Below are 21,790 nucleotides of genomic sequence, written 5' to 3' on the forward strand. Positions count from 1 at the left end.
TACTCACATATATATATATATATATGCCTAACTACGAAATGTATCTGCACAATTTGAATTAGACGTTAATTAAATTTATGCCCTGTACTCGTAATCGTTACAATTCGAAACTTACTAAACCATCGTTCCACTTGACTATTAAATAATATAATAAAAAAGCCACACACGACACATAAAATAAATAAAATTGTTAAATATCAAACAATACTAGCCGAAATCCAAACAATGACTACAAACTTGTTGTTAAAAATAATGATTAATGTTTAATCTGCAAATTCTTTAATCACGACAGCGATTTTAATGATAAAAATAATAACATACACTAATATGCAAATATATATATAATAAAATACAAATATACATGCTGTATATATACAATATTTAATACAATACCTACAGGGCATTAAAATAAATATTGAAATGAAGGAAAGAGTATTTTACTTTCATTGACATATGTATCATGTTGGAATATATTAAAGCAAAATGATATTGTCAGTTACAATTGTACGAATTAAATATATGCTGGCACATACTTATAAATATTATATAAAGTTATACCTATAGCCAATGACGCTCTACACACATAAAATGACATATTATTCGTAGCCTGTTAGTGGAACAGCGGGTGTGATTAAAGACAATGTGCTTAAGGGCACATGATACGAAGTAAGACTGAGAAATGGACTAAAGAAGTGACAGAATTGTGTCCAAGATATAATACCAGAAATAAAGGAAGACAGCATCGACAATGGGAAGATGATATTCTAAAGGTGGCAGGTGCGACTTGGATGAGGACAGCAAGAGATAGATCTTTGTGGAGAAAACTTGGGGAGGCCTATGCTGAAAAGCAAAACAATCTAGAAATCGGCGTCTATTAATTATTATTAAATATAGTAAATTATTACATAAATACTTTTATATAATCAAATTATAATAGTAGATTTTAGATTAGAAATGTAACTGCACTTATTTATAGACTGTTGATAAAGGCTTTTATTATTATTATTATTACTAAGCACACTCCTCTGACACAGTTGACACACGACTATGTCAACTGTCAAAGTCCGAATCAAATCTGAACTAAATAAATGATTTACATTGCTGCTTTTTGACAAAGAATATTTTAAACAGCTCTAGTAAATGCGGCAATGTATAGATATAGCAGTCTAAGCTTATTATAGTGTATTTTGTGGAATGTTCCATATTTCGGCTTTCTTTTTATACGACGTGATTTTTCTACTAAGTGTAGTCAACAAGTGCTTTTTAAGTCAAAATTTTGTCGCCTTCTGTGAAAATTATCATTGAACTGTCATTCGATTCGAAATGGCATGTAGATGGTTATAAAAAAAATTGATCTTAAAAACACTTGTTGACTAGACTATATATGTACAGAACGTCATTGCATATAGCTAAAATTTATAAACGGGATTATCAATGTCAATTTCATTGCGTGAAAAGCTTCGCAAATGAAACTCATAATATCTAAAAGAAAGTCTAATCGCCGCTCCAAATGTATTAGAGTAAATTAAAGTATAATTTATTTTATCGTTACGTATATTTAATGCATTAGTTTCAATTTTTGATGAAAGACTTGTGTTTTTGTCAATGACGTACTATAAACAACTAGACTCCCAAACACCTATTAAAAAGGTCATAAAAATCGTCTTTGTATATACGTAACATTCATTCGAATTAACACCTTATTTCGTGGCAGTAATATTCAAAGTCTATTGTATACGCTCAATAGAAGCTCGGATGCGACCATGAGGCAAAAACATTTTGTTTTAGCAATTGTAATGTAATTATTTAAATTGATATAAAATTATTAAATACGTTAATTTTGTTACACAATTTTGTTAATTTAACACTACATCCTTTTTACGTTTGGATATGCTGTTATTTGGATAGATTTTCACTGAACACTTTGTGATTGCGTGGCGTTGTATTCAAAGCGCGGTCGAAACACAACTAAACGAAAACTCTGCATAACAGACGCGTAGGCAGAGTTTTGCTTCAGGCAAATTATGGTCGTGATTGTGAGACTACTTGCTTATTGTACGACAATGATTTTTGTAAATATCAAAATAAAAAAATGTCATTATATAATATATAATGTCAAGTGTATACTCACGAGTGCCTCGGGTGCGAGAGTAGCGCGGCCGGATCTCGTTTCTTTATCTCGCTCTCACGTACGGCCTCTGTTATGGTCTTGAACGCGGAGTTGTAGATTCTGTGGAGTTAGTTTATTTATTATTTACTATTATTTATACACTGGTAACAATGACGTTCTATACATATAGTCAAATCACGTCGTATAAAAACAAAACCGAAATATGGAACATACCACAAGTTACACCACAATAAGCATCACCTGCTATATCTATACATTGCCACATTTACTCCAGTTGTTTAAAATATTCTTGGTCAATAAGCACCAATGTAAAACATTTATTCAGTTCTGGTTACGGATGTTGAATTTAAAACCTTGGCATTATGATCAGAAAATTCGCTCAAGTGCCTATGTACATACATAACATTGTCAAGAATATATTGAGAGGTTGAAAAGTTAATTTCTTTAAATTTTTCTGTTTTAAAAATTTATCTAGAAACTAATTTGCGAATAGCGCAAAAAACCTGTACTACGATTGTATTAATATTAGCTGCATTTCCCAATAATAATATTAATATGGTACAATGCTTTGGAAATAACTAAAGTCAACAGTTAAACCGTACATATTTCTGTTCATTGTCATGTCTTTTGCAACGCGTATGCTGCAAAACTGAGTCTATTAACCAATATTTAATATGGGGATCCATTGTAATTTGGAATCAAAAGATTTAAAATTCAAATTCAAACACTACAAGAATACTTGTAAGCTAAAACTACCAACATAAACGAAATACTAAATCTAAATTTTTTTGTATTACAATTTCAGCACAATATTGATTGCAACGAGTTTACTTACAGAACAATTCTATAGTGAAACCCACCAATTTCTACCATATTCTATTTAAATCTAAATTTATGAATTGTACGATGATCTAATAGAATATTTAGTAGTTTTTTCACATAGAGTCGAAGCGCTCGCACGCTGAGCAATGCCACGGAGCGTCTCAGCGTCTTCCCCAACAGGAGTTTCATCATTGTAAGGTTGTATTCGATAGTGTTAACGATGCTGCGCTATTACAAATAAACTCACTAAGTTTAAGTTCGAGAGAGTCTTTAGACGGAAATTTTTTGTCTTTTTATGAGAAAAAGTTACGTGAAGTGTAAGGGACTACGCGCACTTATTCAGCTCCATTCGCGTTTCGCTGAACGATTTTGGTCACACTTATACAGCTCTGCTTCTATCAGCCGCGTACGGAACTTTAAATCACGTCTGCACTCTTCAATCTTTGCGTGCATAATGATTACGTCAAATCAATGCAGGTCGCAACTTGTCGACAAGGAGTCGCGAACCATCCCTGTTCCGCCGCATTTGACGGCGAACAGCTCTGTACGCGGCGAAACAGCGCCGAATGCTCTCTATAGCATTCGCATAATAAAAACACATTTATCCTCATTTTATGCTGGTTTGCCGCGAAAGCAGAATGGACGCGGAAAGCTGAATCGACGCATACACGTCTCCATACAAAATTGTTGTTTTCTATGGACAAAAGCTGAAAAGAGCTGAATAAGTGCGCGTAGTCCCTAAGACGTTTAGCTGACCGGTACTGTTTCAGGGCCCCCTCTTATATAAGAAATAGGAAAAAAATATGGGGGTATAAAGAGAATAGGGTAGTCGCCAGGCCCCAGGGTGTTGTAAGAGGCGACTGAGGGCTAGATTACGGGTAACACAACGGCGCCTTTATCTGCTGTGAAGCAATAATAGGTAAGCATTATTATTTCGGTGTGAAGGGCGGCGGAAAGTGAAAGTAGTGGGCAAATGAGACGTCACTCAGAATTTTTGGGTTTATTAAGAATCCTGAGCGGCACTCCATTGTAACGGGCGGCGCGTATCAATTACCATCAGCTGAATGTTCTGTTCGTCTCGTCTCTTATTTTCATAAAAAACCCCACAACCTGAGGAGTACCAGCATTTACCAGGGCAGTTCCCTCCGTCCCTGTAAGTCTTTACTCACCCGCACACCCAATAATAATATAATATTTGCAAGTTTAGTAGGTATGTACTTTAAATTTAGTGTTGTAATATGTACCTAGATAAAAATATACTTTAAAAAATGTGATGTCACAAAATTTCGGACCCATCCCCGCTACTTGTCACACTGTGTCAGACTTCAACCCCATTAAAGTGTGTCGGTTTTCATGGATAGCCCTTTATTAGCATAATTTACACACATGAATTTAAAAATCAGAAACACAGGAGCACAGAAAAACACCAGCTTGTTGTAACACGGCACCAACGGGTACTTACACGACGACGATAAGGTCCGGCAGCAGGGCCACGATGGGGATGAGCAGAAGCCCGGCCCAGAATACCAGCGAGCTGAACACCATACGGTCCATGCCCAGCATCACTGACCCGATAGGTATCAGCGGGTACACGTTACTGAAAATAAAAAGTATGCAATAGTAGTAAAAAGGCATAAAAGGCATTTATTTTCTCAAAATTGATTCCTTTAGAATACTTTTTGATGTCATTTCTAATATACTAGATACTACTACCGCTTCGGAAACAAATGGCGCTCTGAAAGAGAAGAAGCGGCGCAAGAATTACTCCAGTATTCCTCCACGCGTATTCCTTACTGCGTTCTTCACGTGGCAATATTAAAGTCAAATTCTTAAGAACTTCGTTCTTTATTTATTTATAAACTTATTACATAATATACTAGCGAACACAATAAACATTCACTTACACACTTACTCACACAAACGCACACATACACACACATCCACACCTTATTAGTGTTAAGTAGGTACCTATTTAGTGATTATAGATATGGAGGAAGTGGGATCTTCTTACACAGGTTTTGTCACCTAAAAGACGGTTCCTACCAATTATTATATCATGTAACAAAACTTTTGGTAACAATAAAGAAATTTGAAATAAAAGGAATTTATTTTCGCAAAGTTTGGAATTCTTTTTCATTCAATCAATCAACTACTACCACCGCTTCCAAAAACAATAACGCTCTGAGAAGAAACGGCGCAAGAATATCTGCCATTAATTTTGTACTCTTTTAAGAAATATACTTAATACCAGCTTGAAATTTAAATGAAGAGGCAGGGTTACTATATTATATACAACATGTTTACAACGCCAAAGAGTCAAACTTATCCGACATGGCTAGATAGTTAATGGTTCGAAAGTAACTGTCGCACACAATGTAAAAATAGATAAATTTAATAAAACCAGTGTGGTCTCGTCTTGTTTTGTAAGTTTTCAAATGGAAAGCAGTACGTATTATTGGATTAATTCGAGCATGACGCATAACCAATAAAACACTAACTCTTTAGAGAATTAAAGACATTACATTACTGGTACGGTAACTGAATTTTTCAATCCACTGACACTTGCTATAAGCCAATGAAACATAGCCTATGTTATATAAAATCTATATACATATATAAAAATTAATTGCTGTTCGTTAGTCTCGCTAAAGCTCGAGAACGGCTTGACCGATTTGGCTAATTTTGGTCTTGAATTATTTATGGAAGTCCAGGGAAGGTTTAAAAGGTGAATAAATATGAAAGTGTTCGGAATTAAATAAAAACAACAATTTTGTTTTTCCTTTGATTTGTCCCCCGTCGTCCGATATTTGTTTTGTATGGACATATTTTCTATGAGAGAATTTATTGACGCACGGTTTGACAGTTCTGCTGTGAAACAAAATCATTACATCAACAGGGAGCATATTTTACGAAATAATTCTTGATGTTATGAAATATTATTGGCATATTAATAAAAAACATTATTTTATTTATTATACACAGAACAACGTCTATCGGGTCAACTAGATGATTTAGATAGGCTGTATAATATGATTATAATATCTTATATATAAAATTCTCGTGTCCCGGTGTTTGTCACCAAACTCCTCCGAAACGGCTAAACCATGAAAATTTGTGTGTATATTGGGTAGGTCTGAGAATTCAAATTATTGATTTTTTTTTTATTACTTTATATGGCAATACAACAATGTTTTACAATTGTAATAGATCTCCATCTTCACTTCATCAAGTTTGTTTTGACTGCATCGACGTTATCGATGACATCAGCTGTTGGCCGTACCTGTACAGCAGGATGAAGAGCAGCCAGAGCGCGATGGAGCCCCAGATGGAGACGTGCGTGACCCACGTCCAGGAGTGGGTCGCCAGCCCCGCCTTCAGGCACACCGTCGTCACCACGTACTGCCGACAACATACGATACATTCTTAGATACGTCTTCCGATTGCAGTTTTCTTAGATAATTTATACATCTAGACAGCGCCTCTTGCTGCCAGACAACAGGATTTATTACTGTAGTGTGCGCGACGAGCTACGTCTACGTCTTGTGTTAGTGTGCGTGCATTGCTCAAAATACAGGTTAACAGTCAACCTCAATTTTTTCTCGATGTTTTCACAGCTGTCATAGTCTATCTAGACGCATAATTGATCGAAGGCAGCATTACATACAATTCAAATTCATATTCAAAAACACAATATTAAAATAACCGCAAGAAACTCAACGGACGTTTTTTTTTTTCAATTATATTTCATTACAATTAATTTTAAAAAGAACAGAATCCATTGATGCGGCCATAATGATTGAATGAATGAAATTTACATATTTTACACATCTTTCAACTCTATCAATAAGATTTCTCATCGTCGTTGCCATTGATCACGTGAACAAACCAGAGAGTAGGACATACGTGCCCGATTCGCAATGTTCGTAACTTTAATTGGATGTAATTGCAGAAAAACCACAATTGAATTAAGAACACAAAACTGGTCACGTGATTCATATTAACGGACTGACAAAAAATGACAGCCCTACTGTCACTCTTTAAATGACTCATGACTAGTATAGCCCAACCCACATGTATGGAATACACTAATATTTATTAAACCTTTAAACACTAATTCCTTAAGGCCACGTTGAGACGACAAGCACTCAACGCGCGTTTTAATAACGCGCGCTAACAACTACATATATTTTATTCAGGCCGTACACATACTAACGCGCGTTTTAATTAGGCGTCCGTTGATCGCTGCGCTAGCGCTCAATTTGAGATCATTGGTTTTCTATGTTTTCGTTCAGTTGAGCGCGCTTTCAACGCGGATAGAATAGATATATTTTAGGATTCATATAGTTCGTCCGAAAATCGTCCGAAATGGAAACCGAAGCTTTTAATACGGAATTATGAATTGATGAAATAGAGAAATGTCCTGCGATTTGGGACATGACAAGTAGCGATTATTCAAATAAGAATTTAAGAAGGGGGGCTTGGCAAGAACTCGTTCTTATATTCTGTAAAGGATATAACAATGAAGAAAAGAAGAAATTGTTTCTACGTCCATCTTCGACAAATGTAGAACTCAAATAAACAGGGCGGCACGTATTTAACACCTGATAAATGCGTACTACATGAACACTGTACAAAAATTCAACGCGCGTTGAACGCTTGTCGTATATAGTTGTTCACTCGTCACAAGATCTGCATATATAATTGTAAATATAATTGTCACCGTGTACACGAAGTTGCCGAGCACGAGGTAGCCGCCGTCGCGGGCGCCGCGCCACAGTACATGGTGCGAGGTCATCAGCACCGGCAGCCAGAACAGCAGAACCGAGTGCAGCAGCGCGTTCACGGCCCACACCCAGAACACGCGCACGTTGAACAGCAGCCCTTGCTGCGACGGCACGTACAGCACCGGGTGCTGCAATACACACGTGGACACTGCTCATAACGCATCGCAAGAGGGGGGCGATGTTTCAGCTTTAAACGCTCGTATTCTAAGACGAGTCGTCAATACTATATTTTACAAATTAATTTTGATTACAAATTTAATTTGTAAGATTAATCCTAGAAGTGAGGGATATCACTTTAAAAATAACAAAATTTTTAGATTTGAAACAGCGACATCTCAAGTCGATTTCCTAATATGCAATTATTGGGGGTTGTGAAGGTAGATCCTGTAGATGGAGCCACAACCTGAGAGTAGAACAAAACATACCAAGATATACGATCCATGCGTCACTCCAACGGCTGGCTAAGTTGGTAAGAGCACTCGGACGGAAAACCCAGTTTGCGGGTTCGAGTCCCGCATCGTTCATAAATTTTGGTTATAAATTTAATTTGTGTAATTAATCCCAGAAGTAAGGGATATCATATATAAAATAACAAATTGTTTCTATATATACATAATTATTACAATATTAATAAGATTACAATTATAACTATTAATATTTGCATATCTAACTTAAAGGAATTCTCAACAATACTTAACAACTAACGCACAACACGCAAATAATAAATACGAATACTAATTATATTATTATAATAAATACGATTGTTCTAGAGAATATAATCGTGAAAAGTTGCGACCGTTAATATCGACCACTGGTCTTAGACGTCGAGCGCTCGAGATCATAAATTGCCCCATTAGTGTGCCAATACGTAATGACCCAAACAATTATTTAATTTATTATTAAATGTTTGACTAAGCACCATTTAGTCTCTGTGATTCCGGCAGTCGGCGAAGTAGATCGTATGTTTAAGCTCCGTCACCATAAACATTGTTTATTGATTATCATTAATAGTAAAAAGATAACGAACCCTTATCATGATCTCAGGCGAGCAGATCTTGTCGAAGAGACCGATAGCGAAGGGCGGCAGGGCGGTAAATATGACGTTGTAGAACCCTATCGTCCATCGCTCGAACAATATCTGGCCAGACCTTTTACAAACATTCAATTAATTAACCACAACATAGTGTAAAACAAAGTCGTTCCATTGTCTGTCTGACCCTATGCATGCTTAGATCTTTAAAACTACGCAGACAGAACGGATTTTGATGCGGTTTTTTTTAATAGACAGAATGATTCAAGAGGAAGTTTTATATGTATATGTATAATAAATGCATAATAAAGCGCGTACACCTTCCTTAAAGGCCGGCAACGCTCCTGTGATTCCTCTGGTGTTGCAAAGAGATTGTGGGCGGCTGTGATCACTTAACAACAGGTGACCCGTACGCTCGTTTGTCCTCCTATTCCATAAAAAAAAGGGGTAGAGAAACACTGATAATTTGAGACGAATCTAATGTGGTGTCGTATATAGAAATCATCAAAATTTCAAATCAATCTCAATTTCAACATAATGTACTACAGTATTATAACCTTAAAAAGGTCTACAAAAAGTCCGCGATGTTATATATCTATATCTCAGGGATAGCTCACAATAACCATTTTGTATCCTTTACATTGTAACCCCTAAAGAAAACATGTTCGTATTGTCTAATGACAGAAACGCGTTGAACATTCTGTAGTATCACCTTATAGCCAGATTATTGCCTTGCATAATGTTAGGGATCTGCTGCCTATATACCGTTTCGGTCGATATTTACCGTTGTTGCTATGCAGCAGAGTAACGATAGAATTGACTCACTTAAAAAATATTGATGTAGGTATCATTCTAAAGAAATAAAGTTTATTCACATATCATATATATTATTTTGTAAAGCTTACCAGGCCGAATAAATAGCGAACCACAGTTCAATTACATAGAGACATATATTCTTGTAAAACGAGTATAAAATGAGTTTGCTGATCCTCGAGTAGTTCCACGCGCCGTGCACCAGAAGGAGACGCAGCAGGAACCGGAACTGTAATTATAAAATGGTTCCACTTTATAAAAACCATTTAACTAACCGCATTTACGGCCGTTCCCAATATACTATCAAAAGATAGAGATAAATTACTACCTTCTACTGTCAGTAATTAGCTGTTAATAATCTGAAGCTGTCTCAATATACCCGATAAGTCATTCTTATCGCCTTATATTGGGACGAGTGAATTGCAATTTCCATACAAACTTCTATCGCTGGTAAGCTATACGTCCTCCCACAGCGTGTACGGATAAGGTGTATTACCGTGGATAACTTTATTGGGAGAGATAAGTCAACGATAGTTACGATTTTTATCTCAAGTAGGCCACAACCGGAGATAGACTGAATATTGGGAACAGCCGTTAATGTACTTATTTACAATTTTATAAGTCCCTCATCTGAATATACCAATGAACAACATTGTGTATCACGCTCTGTGGTAGCAGAAGTTGTTTTTTAACCACGGTCAAATACCAGACATTTGATTGATGATATATTATATTATGAAGAAAGCCTTAAGATCTGTTAATTAATTAATGTCTTCCAAATTGTTAAGCCACTGCCTTGCTTGCTTTTTCTGCTTTCAATTATGAGTGCTGTAATATGAATGATTATTTTGGAAAATCGAAATAAGTTGAACTTTCTTTAATTCTGGTCTTGACCGCCGGTGTCCCAGAAAAGGGCCTGAAAGACCTGCGTCACCTGGCACCGAAGCGGGAGAGTGCAAATATCATATGCTGCGCCCATAGGTAATTACTGCCAGTGGCAGACCTGAACTCGGCTGCACCCCTTCAGGACACTGCATTACAGCGACACCGAGGATACTCCCCTAAAGTACTTCTTGGTGAGGTACCTGCGCGATGCTGTAGTCTGACGCGCAGACGGCCTGTAGCCCCTCCACACCAGAGATTCCCACACCCACACTGGCGCGCTGTATCATGGCGACGTCGTTGGCTCCATCGCCGATAGCAAGTGTGACTTCGCCCGTCGCACTGGCCACCATCTCCACAACCTGATAAAAATACCGGGTTCCATTATAGGTAATTCAATAGAATTTTAATAAAGTGTCATAATTGTAGGAATAAAAGTAGTCGGAATAGTCGAGAGTGAATAAAAAGACTAAAAGAGAAGAAATAAAGAAATAGAAATCGCAATGATAGTCACCTCAGCCTTCTGAATGGGCGAGACGCGGCAACACACCACCACCTTGCATGATATGCACAGCTCGATGAAGTCCTTCTTGAGGTCGCAACCCATCGCGTACTTGAGGGTGGTGCCGTCGATCACGAGAGCCGCGTCCGTTTGCTTGCCGAGCCGCTCGCCGAGCAGTGTGCACTCGCGGGAGAGAGCTTCACGCGTGCCCTGCGACATACATTTATGACAACACAGACGTGTTATACGAATAAATTTCAAATGTTTTATAGTTAAACATCCAGCATAGTATATAGCGAATACTAAATAAATCGATTTTTGAGCGAATAATTATACACAGGAAGAATAACAGACGACAGTAAAATGTTAAGAATTAATAAAACAGTTAAAATAAGCAATTAGCGATAAAAACATATTTATTGGTGTCGTAACGTGACGTTATGACTAACAACCAATATTGAATTATGACTTTGGGAAAATTAGCGTAGACATTGACCTAGTCAGTGTAGTGTTAATTGTAAATTCATTGTTAATTTGCCTAGCGTGTATTGTGAATATATTGTTAGATGATATAGCGAGTATTGTGAATATATTGTCATTACGCACATCGAGACTGTCTTCGTTGAGGATGAGCAGCGGCTGCGCGGGATGAATAAGCCTCGCCGAGTGCGCGATGTTGATTGCGGTCTCCTGTTTGTCCCCCGTCAGCACCCACACGTTAATGTTCGCTTTTAATAACGACGCTATTGTCTCTGGCACGCCGTCCTAGGTACAAGGCTCAATATTATTTCAACCATTAAAATTGATGTATTATTAAATACATTATAACATTACAGAGCTTAAATCTATGACGTTACAAAGATATAATTACTACACAAGAAAGCAAAAAATTATAATCTCAAAACTATGTATTATTGTATAAGGCTTACAGGCGTCATGCTGTCAAATATTTTTTTACATTCTTTGGTTAAACATCTCATCAAGCTGGCAAATAGATCACACTGTGGTGCTACCTCAAGTTCAGAGTTTAGGAAAGAGATGGCTCGTAGTACGGGCGTGTGCTTGTGCGCCTGAGTGCGTGTAGGCAGCTGCGCTACTAGTGCGTGCCACTGCACGCGTACGCACAAGGTCGGCACATAAATATTTACGGCTCGAAGGACCAACGTGTGATATTATTGATATCTTAATAAGTACTTAAAGGGCGATAACAATTAACACAATGATATTATGCTTTCATACTTGAATTCATAATTAAGTTCAGGGTCTTAAAGTATGTATCCTGTAACGAGTAATTCAGAAGATTAGGACATATCCCAGAATTTGACAAGCATTACCAGCCCGTTGACAGAATTACTTGAATAAGTTGACCGAAAAATGTCAGTTAAAGTTTATAGCTAGATATAAAATTTATTGTTATAACTACGTCAACAACCTACATTTTTATTGGACCTTGGCGAACCTTCTTTAATAAAATGACAATGACATTTTATTATATTGTTATGAACTAACCTGCAGTTTATCTTCAATAGCGGTGGCCCCCAACAACCTCATATTGTTCTCAATCAACATGGCCGCCTCGTCAATCTTCTCTTCACGGTTGTGTAGCGAAATACATGCCTTGTGGTATGTGTTGGACCATTCCTAACAATAAACGTATAATAGGCATAAATAAAAATTAAGATTTCTATTTACACATAATTATATTATATCAAGTATCAACCTGAGGGAAAAGAAAGAGAAATGGACAAAAACCGTTACAGAATGGTATCCAAGAGACGGGAAACGAAGGAAAGGTAGACAGATTAGAAGGTTGGAGGATTTTAAAAGGATAGCAGGACCGGACTGGACGAGAGTAGCTAGAGACCGAATAAAGTGGAAGTCCTTATAGGAGGCCTTTGTCGAGAGACAAATTACTAGTTAAGCTAATTTAAGTTTTATTTATAAGAAAAATTAAGTTTAGTAACGTAATGATAAAGGTTAACTTATGTTTATATTATTTATTTATATGATATCAAAATGCATTGTGATTGAATTATCTTTTGTTATTAATTAAAGAATTAATCAAAATGAAGGTATTCCAGGTCTTTGTCGAGATACAAATTAATAAGCTAATTTAAGTTTTATTTATAAGAAAAATAGAGTTACTAGTAATAATAAAGGTTAATCTATTTTTATTTTATTTATTTATATGATATCAAAATGCATTGTCATTGGAGTATCTTTTGTTATTAATTAAAGAATTAATCAAAATGAAGGTATTTCAGGCCTTTGTTGAGAGATAAATTAATAAGCTAATTTAAGTTCTATTTATAAGAAAAATAGAGTTACTAGTATTAATAAAGGTTAATCTATTTTTATTTTATTTATTTATATTATAAGAAAATGCATTTTCATTGGAGTATTTAATGTTCTTAATTAAAGAATTAATCAAAATGAAGGTATCCCAGGCCGCATGCAAGAGTCATAGGCAAGTCCCACCTGATAGAAGTGCTCAGGCACGTCGGCCACGGCGAAGACTAGCGTGCGCAATCCCTCGTTGGCAAAGTGCTCCAAATGGGCGAGAGTACCACGAGCATACCGCGAGTCGTGTCCGCCCGCCAGCCGCGGGTATATCACAGAGTCTGCACCCTTGCAGTATAATTTTATTTCACCTGCGGAACACAATTTATATCACATTGTATCAATAGTTTGCGACACAGTTGCAGATTTCTCAATGCAAATGATTTATGATAAGTCAGTTAGTGGGTTCCGTATCCGAAGGGAAACTAACGGGAACCCTACTACCAAGACGACTCCGCTGTCCGTCCGACTGTCTGTCAGCTAGATGTATCTCAAAAGCCGCAATACAAGGACAGGTGAAATTAAACAGAGTATGTATTAATGACTATTGGCGTAATAATAATAAATACAGTGCACGCCATCTACACAATGAGGTGGTAACTACGAGTACGATTCAAGAGAAACTATTGTATGTATTGTCTTGTTTTCTTTTATTGTAGTTTCTCTCAGCGGGTCCACTCTCTTCAAGAAATCAACGCGGAAACAGAGATTAAGCAGTAGTAAATTATAAAGCATTTTTTGTAACTTATATAAAATAAATATTTGAACAGTTCAATAAATTATTCATTGAAGTCAAAGATCAGATCCCTAACAGCGCCAATAAATACTATAATTGCACCATGTAAACTAAAATTTTTTAATGCCGGTTCCACATATAACACCAGTGGGAGGCTCCTTTGCACACGATGCCGGCTAGATTATGGGTACCACAACGGCGCCTATTTCTGCCGTGAAGCAGTAATGTGTAAATATTACTGTGTTTCAATCTGAAGGGTGTCGTAGCTAGTGAAAACACAGGGCAAACAAGATTTAACGTCTTATGTCTCAAGGTGACGAGCACAATTGTAGTGCCGTTCAGAATTTTTGGGCTTTTCAAGAATCCTGAAAGGCACTGCATTGTAACTGGCAAGGCGTATCAATTACCATCAGCTGAACGTCCTACTCGTCTCGTCCCGTTTCATAAAAAAAATATATAACACACGATGGCGAAAGCGTTTCTTCGCTTCGCACGCGGCCAAGGTCAATTATTTGCTTTACATAAGTTCATAGTGTTTCATCATGTGTAATGGTGAGTAGTTTTTACTTGTATTAGGTTCGATCCGCTATGGTCACAGATTTATTTTTTATTTATTTTAATTGTGCACGCAGCGATGTAAGAAAGAAACAAAATAATCTTCGACAAACAAGGACAGCATTCATGTCAATAGCAAACTCGACGCTATAAGTTTTTTTAAATATTCATTCAAATTAAACAACACAATAGCTTAATTCATGACGAACGCGCCAGTATAAATTAAATGCCTGTACTTCTCATAGTTTCTGAAAATTTGTTTATATTGTAACCGGACCCACTCAAGTGCCTGCGAGATGTGCGCGGCCGCAGTTGCGCCATTTTGAATTATATGTGCGTCCCAGCTGGCAGGGGGTGGAGCCCGCGTACTTGCGGGCACGCATCAGGAGGAGTACCGGATGTGAAAATAACGCCGTTCCCGGACTCCTCCTATCAAGGCGCGGTATGGTACACCATGTGGTTTTAGTCGATACGATTCCGACACACGACCCTACCGAAAAACCCCGGTGGGGTAACGGCCCGTGGGGGTTTCCACACGATAATAAATAAAAGGCACCTCACCTGTGGGCGTGCGCACGATGACGGACATCCGCTTGCGGGTGGAGGTGAAGGCGATCACGTGCAGCACGCAGTACTGCTGACGAGCGCCGCCCGCCTCCGACACGCTGATGGTGACGCTCTGGGGCGTGCGGGTCTCGAACACCCAGCCGAACGACGCTGCGCCCGTCACCAGAGCACGCTCGTCTGAACAGTAGAATAATGTTAAAACTCATAAAAACAAATATAATTTGAAAAACAAAATTTTATGAACGATGCGGGACTCGAACCCGCGACCTCTGGCGTTCCGTGCCAGTGCTCTAACCAACTGATCTAACTCTACCTGGTGAGGCTGCGTGGTAGTTGGTGTGCGAGTCCACTCGCTCTGGTATGACGGTGTGACAGACGGCCAGCATGGTTAGAAACTCGCGAATATCAGGCGCGCTGGGGTGCTCTCGAAGGTTGTGGTACAGCAGCGACTCTTCCAGACTTACTCCGGGAGCTGGCTTCGTGTATATTATCTAAAAACCATAAAAGTGTACATCTTAAAAAACCAGTTCCTTACGGTACGCAGACGTGGTCGCTAACTGTGGGCATGATGAGAAAGCTCTGGGTCGCACAGAGGGCAAAGGAGAGGGCTATGCTCGGAGTTTCCTGTGATTTCGAATCAGAATTGCGGAGATCCGTAAGAAAGAAGAACCAAGGTCACCGAAACAGAAGGATGGGCTGAGAGGCTGGTAGGCAAGTAAAGTCAGTTGGTAGGCCCCCTCAAGATGGTCTGACGATTTCGTCAAGATGGCCGGAATACGTTGGATGAGGACATCGCAGGACCAATCGTCATGGAGATATTTGGGGGAGGCCTTTGTCCAGCATTGTAGGTCTTACAGCTGATAATGATGATGACGATAGAAAATAATGTGCAAGCAGTTTGAGTTTGTTAATGTGAGTAGAAATGTTGGTAAGTTAAATACATTGTTTAATCAACAACATTGCCTCCGCACTAATAAAAAAGAAGAAAATATATTTATAAGATTACTTTGTTTTCCGTCTGTACGTGCGTTAAGACGGATTTCAAAGTTGAGTTTTGATAACTACACGCATCACGTTGAAGAACAAGACTTGACAATGCAAATTATTTTTCCTATATCAATCAAATTAAATGCATTGAATAAAAACCAAAAGCATACTTCTTATTGACGAGTAACAACAGTTACTTTTGAGGACAAACGACTGTATGGTCACCTGGTGTGAAGTGCCACAGCCGTCCACATTCTCTTGCTACACCTGAGGAATCACTGGAGCATTGCCGGGCTTTAAGGAGGGTATATTTTAAGATATAAAGGTATAGCACCACCGGTAAGCGAGTCAGGTTCTCATTAGCATGCACCGCACAATACGCACGCACCTCCGCACTTAAGCGGGGTGCAAAAATTTGTGGAATTACATAGTTATTTCAGCACTTAAGCACCAGTGCACAAGCACACACCGGTAATATGAGCCATCTGTCTTCTAAACTCTGTACTTGAGGGAGCACCACCGTGTGATTTATTTGCCAGCTGATTGGGATGTTTCGTCAAAGAATGTAAAAAAATATTTGAGAGTATGATGCCTGTAAGCTCTATAAAATAAGATACCTTATAACCATATAAGATAGTTTTATAATTTTGATTGGTTCCTTTCTTTAGTCTGTTATCTTTGTAACGGTTTATATTTGATCTGTAATGATACATTATACACATACGACGACCCATATAACCGAATGGTTAGTGACCCTGACTACTAAGCTAGAGGTCCCGGGTTCGAATCCCGGTAGGTGCAATAATTTATATGATAATGTGGATGTTTGTTTCGAGTCATGGATGTTTATATATATTTATGTATGTTTATGTCTTATTATTGCATTAAGTATATCATTGTCTTGTACCCACAGTACAGGCTATGCCTAGTTTGGGGCAAGATAATTTGAGTAAAAGTGTGTCAATATTATTATTATTATTGTGTTTTTTTAATAAAAAAAAATAGCGGTATTTTTTCGCGCGGATTTTTATTCGCGATTTTCATATGATTTCATTTGTGCCTCTTATATTGGTGTTGGCATGTTCTCCAGAAGCAAAGGCTGTACCTCGGCGATGGAGCACTTGCTGAACTCCATCTGGTTGCAGGTGAGCGTGCCGGTCTTGTCGCTGAACACGTAGCGCACCATGCCCAGTTCCTCGTTCAGGTTGGACGTGCGCGCCAGGGCCGGAGTGTCGGTCTCCGCGTGGTACATCTGGCTGTCCATCGATATAAACTTTGCCTGGAAAAAAAAGAAAAAAATCATCAACTTTCTACATTAAATAACCGTTGTAAGTTTTTAGTAGTAAGTGTGGAACTGAGGGGAGGATTTTGGAAATTTGTTTATACTGGGAGGCTTCTTTTGCAGATGATATCGGCTAGATTATGGGTACCTTGCGTCTTTTACTGCCGTGAAGCAGTAATGTGTAAGCATTACAGTGTTTCGGACTGAAGGTCGCCGTTACTAGCTAGTGAAGTTACTGGGCAAATGAGACTTAACATCTTATGTCTCAAGGTGACGAGCGCAATTGGCTAGCACTTAGCAGAATGGAAGAAGTCCACATGCAAACTAAGCTAAGTATTTGAGGTCCAAAGTCAAAATATAGTTATTGTTTTATTTTGTGACTTTTAGTATCTATTTTGTGAATGTGTTCAATATCTTTGCTACAAATACGAGAAGTGAACTAGTTCCATTTTAAATTAGAAATATCGGGCAAGTTTTGTTCGGGGTGTCAAACAGTATTTTTTTATGATTTTGTGGACTGGTTCCTTTCTGCTAAGCGCTGGCCAATTGTAGTTCCGCTCAGAATTTTTGGGTTTTTCAAGAATCCTGAGCGACGCCTCATTGTAATCGGCAGGGCGTATGAATTACCATAAGCTGTCCAGCTCGTCTCGTCTCTTATTGTAAAAAAAAATCAATATGTGGTCTCCAAACACCGTACAGTACCTCAGCTTTTACAAGAATTAGTGACACAAGCAAGACATACATGCCATGGTAAGTGGTGCGGCGGTGACCTTAAGAGATAAGCTGTTTCACTAACCATGGCGTTTTTCGAAAATACACACAAATTATGCTTCAAAACTACTTCACAGCTATACTACAGCGACACATATAGCCTGCAAAGTATCCCTTCCATCTTTTTATGATTGTCGCCAGAGGTGACAGCCAACATGAATCGAATCAAGAGTGCGCCTCCATTCAATTTATTTTAAGGTCGGGTATTATCATTATTTAGCGTAAGAGCGCTTTCGCACTACGTCCGATCCGAATCCGATCCGTAACCGCGAAAACACAGTCCGAATTAGTCGTAGAACTATTTTTATTGTAGTTTACGTACTAGATCCGGCTTTCGTCAGCCGATTTCTTTCTGTCAACCGTTAGAAATAGTATACGACTACACTGGACCGTATAAACGGGTTCGGATCGGATTCGGATCAGACTTAGTGCGAAAGCGCTCTAACGTGTCATGAGAATTTGAGCTCAAGCGAAAACCCGACGAAATTAGCTTTGTGTGTCGGTTTGCATATACAAACATCACAATAGCTGCTACATATTTTCTTACATCTAGAACGAACATTATCTGGATTGTATGGATATAATCAAAAACGACTCACTTGAAAAAATCGTACAATTTCTGCAGTCACTTGTAAAGATATCGGTATAAGATTGTTGTATAATATTAAAAATGTCAAAAAGTTAAATCCGAAGTTTGCATTCTGTGCTCCTGCAACAATAAAACATAATATTATTACAATTAGTTTCGAACGGCACTAGCCTAAATACATGTAAGTGTTATCTAAATTATAATGGCCTCGCATTCAAGTAAAATGAGTTTGGGATCTTCAGTGGCTTCACAGCAGTATCTCCACAGGTTTGAGTCACTGAGACTAATTCTTGCTAGGTGCCGATTCAGCTTAAACAAAACAACTTTGGCAATAGGGCTTTCACTACCAACCTATTTTATAAATAAGATATTTAACATAATGCAATTTTATCTTAAATAAAGGAGGCTTAAGCGCGTACACCTTCCTTAAAGGCCAGCAACGTTCCTGTGATTCCTCTGGTGTTGCGGTAGATTGTGGGCGGCGGTGATCACTTAACAACAGGTGACCCGTACGCTCGTTTGTCCTCCTATTCCATAAAAAAAAGGCTGCTAAGCTCTTAGCGTCTGTTCTTCTCAACTCTGACGCATAAAGTTTCAAATGTGTGTAAAAGGTTTAAAAGGAATTTACTTTCTTAAAATTGATTCCTTTAGAATTCTTTCTGATGTAATTTCCAATATACTAGATACTACTACCGCTTCGGAAACTCATGGCGCTCAGAGAGAGAAGAAGCTAGCTTTCAAAAAGTGACTCAACATAATATGAAGAGAACCTAAGACAAACATTGTGCATCTGTCATTATGAGATGGAGCGACACCTGGCCAAGCTGTTAATAGATCTCAGCCTAAGGCTAAGGCTATAGTACCACTGGACAGGCTGTTCAATATGTTTGACAGCAAATTTTATGCGCCTTTTTGAAGCGCCACTCGCGAGCGTCAAGAGGACTAATTTTAACTTATAATACATATGGCTGAAGTATTTTTTAAATTTGAACTAATTTCGTTCGTTTAACTAGATATTTATACACAATTTCTTTTTATTGTAAATAGTTTCCCACCATCTATTGATGTTTGTTTAGCTGAGGTCACCATCACTAGTTTTAGTACCGCAGACTCTCGCTATCGCCAACAGCGCCAAAATGGCGAATATGAAACAGGCACAAAAGCACTCTGACAGCCGCCAGTCCAGTGGTATATAGGACAGGTCAGTGTATGGTACGCTATCAGCAGGTGACGCTAGTTGCGATGAGTGGAAAAGGTGCTCACCGTTGAGAGCGATGTACCAGTCAGTGGTCGTCCTCCGAGCCAACCACAGCTCGTTGAAGGCGGCGCTGAGCAGCGACAGCGCTATCAGGATGAGGAACAGCATCAGGATGTGGGTGTTGGTCTGACGGTCGATCGAGGACCGCTTCAGGGGTGCTGGGAATATTGTTCACGTTTAATCATATATACGTCTAGATACACTATGACAGTTGTGAAAATGTCGAAAAAAAAATAGTTTACAATTACTCTCTATTAAGAGCAACTCCAATGCACGCACACTAACACAAAGTGTCATACAAATCGCGGGTGTAAGACGTAAATAGTCAAGCACACTAAAGTATTAAACCTGGCCTGTTTTTATCGGTTGTGTAAACAGAGAGAACTCTATCTAGGCGTATAAATTATCTAAGGTTTATCTTAACTTAAGGTTTAAATTAAAGCTATTTTACTATTACAGACATGCATACAAATAAGGCTTTTTACTTTATAACTTTCAAACGAATATACATATTATTCCCTACGATACTTTACTAAACTTTGATATGAAACCAACATGCCGCGTAATCGAAAATCATTAAGACGTTGCTATGAAATTTCATTCATACGACGATCATGGACGAGTAAAAAAAGAAGGACTCCGCGCCGTGTTATTAGCAAGTGAAGCACCGTTATGCTAGTGTGTGTGTGGTTACGGGGGATACTAGTTACACAATTTTTATTTATTAAATAACCATATATGGCCACAAATACTTATATAGTATCGTTTTTACACTATTTCACAACGCACGACGGCATTTTTAAAATATTTTATTGAGACGCAAACTGATCTGTCACAGACGATGACAATTCTCATAATGGCCGCCTATTGGCCTGTAGTAGTGTAAGTGTGTGCGTGCGGCTATGTATTTACACGATAATCGTCTTGTTTTGGTGCTACACTGTTATGTCCGTGACGACGATAAAGAAGTTTCACTTCAACAACAAACGTGACGATACCTTTGGTGGAGTTCTTCATAAGCTTGGTCTCGTGGCCCGTGTACACGACCACGGCGATGGCCCAGGCAGTGTTGCGAAGCATGGCCCCGCGCTGCAGTATCTGCTCTAGCCCAAGCGGGATCGACCTGACCACACGGACAAACCAATCGTAATCATATTTTTTATGACAATAAGGGACGAGACGAGTAGGACGTTCATCATCATCATCATCAGCCGGAAGACCTCCACTGCTGGACAAAGGCCTATCCCAAAGATTTCCACGACGATCGGTCCTGCGCTGCTCTCTTGACCAGATCGTGGGTCCATCTTGTGGGGGGCCCACCAACACTGCGTCTTCCGGACGAGCAGGACGTTCATCTTATGGTAATTGATACGCCCTGCCCATTACAATGCAGTACCGCTCAGGATTCTTGAAAAACCCGAAAATTCTTAGCGGCACTACAATTGCGCTCGTCACTTTCAGACATAAGGTGTTAAGTCTCATTTGTCTAGTTATTTCACTAGTTAGGGCGTCCTACAGACCGAAACATATTAAATAATGCTTATGAGAAATTTTATGCCTTTGTCTTTGGAATGAATGGCTAGCGTTAATCACTATCACGTGAGCTATATGTTCTTTTTTTTTATGAAAATAAGGGCCGAGTCGAGCAGCACCTTCAGCTGATGGTAATCAATACGCCGTGCCCATTACAATGCAGTGACGCTCAGGATTCTTGAAAAACCCAAAATATCTGAGCGGCACT

At 38.5% G+C, this 21,790-nt stretch overlaps 1 protein-coding gene across 2 annotated transcripts in view; it reads right to left on the reverse strand.

Moving 5' to 3' along the window:
* The window catches only part of LOC126975824 (probable phospholipid-transporting ATPase IA), a 121,256-nt gene that overhangs the window by 17,264 nt on the left and 82,202 nt on the right, over positions 1-21,790 (reverse strand). For both annotated transcript variants that reach the window (XM_050823851.1, XM_050823853.1), the window contains exons 7-23: positions 21,048-21,172; positions 20,055-20,207; positions 18,802-18,911; positions 17,255-17,428; positions 15,476-15,653; positions 15,157-15,339; positions 13,443-13,615; positions 12,474-12,605; positions 11,571-11,729; positions 10,977-11,174; positions 10,666-10,824; positions 9,673-9,809; positions 8,765-8,885; positions 7,674-7,865; positions 6,234-6,352; positions 4,416-4,550; positions 2,132-2,230 (exon numbers count right to left, since the gene is read on the reverse strand). In XM_050823851.1, coding sequence (XP_050679808.1) covers positions 2,132-2,230; positions 4,416-4,550; positions 6,234-6,352; positions 7,674-7,865; positions 8,765-8,885; positions 9,673-9,809; positions 10,666-10,824; positions 10,977-11,174; positions 11,571-11,729; positions 12,474-12,605; positions 13,443-13,615; positions 15,157-15,339; positions 15,476-15,653; positions 17,255-17,428; positions 18,802-18,911; positions 20,055-20,207; positions 21,048-21,172 — 2,547 coding nt within the window. The remainder of the gene's footprint in view (positions 1-2,131; positions 2,231-4,415; positions 4,551-6,233; positions 6,353-7,673; positions 7,866-8,764; positions 8,886-9,672; positions 9,810-10,665; positions 10,825-10,976; positions 11,175-11,570; positions 11,730-12,473; positions 12,606-13,442; positions 13,616-15,156; positions 15,340-15,475; positions 15,654-17,254; positions 17,429-18,801; positions 18,912-20,054; positions 20,208-21,047; positions 21,173-21,790) is intronic.

Source organism: Leptidea sinapis, chromosome 38 (assembly GCF_905404315.1).
Source record: "Leptidea sinapis chromosome 38, ilLepSina1.1, whole genome shotgun sequence".
NCBI classification, from domain to species: Eukaryota; Metazoa; Arthropoda; class Insecta; order Lepidoptera; family Pieridae; genus Leptidea; species Leptidea sinapis.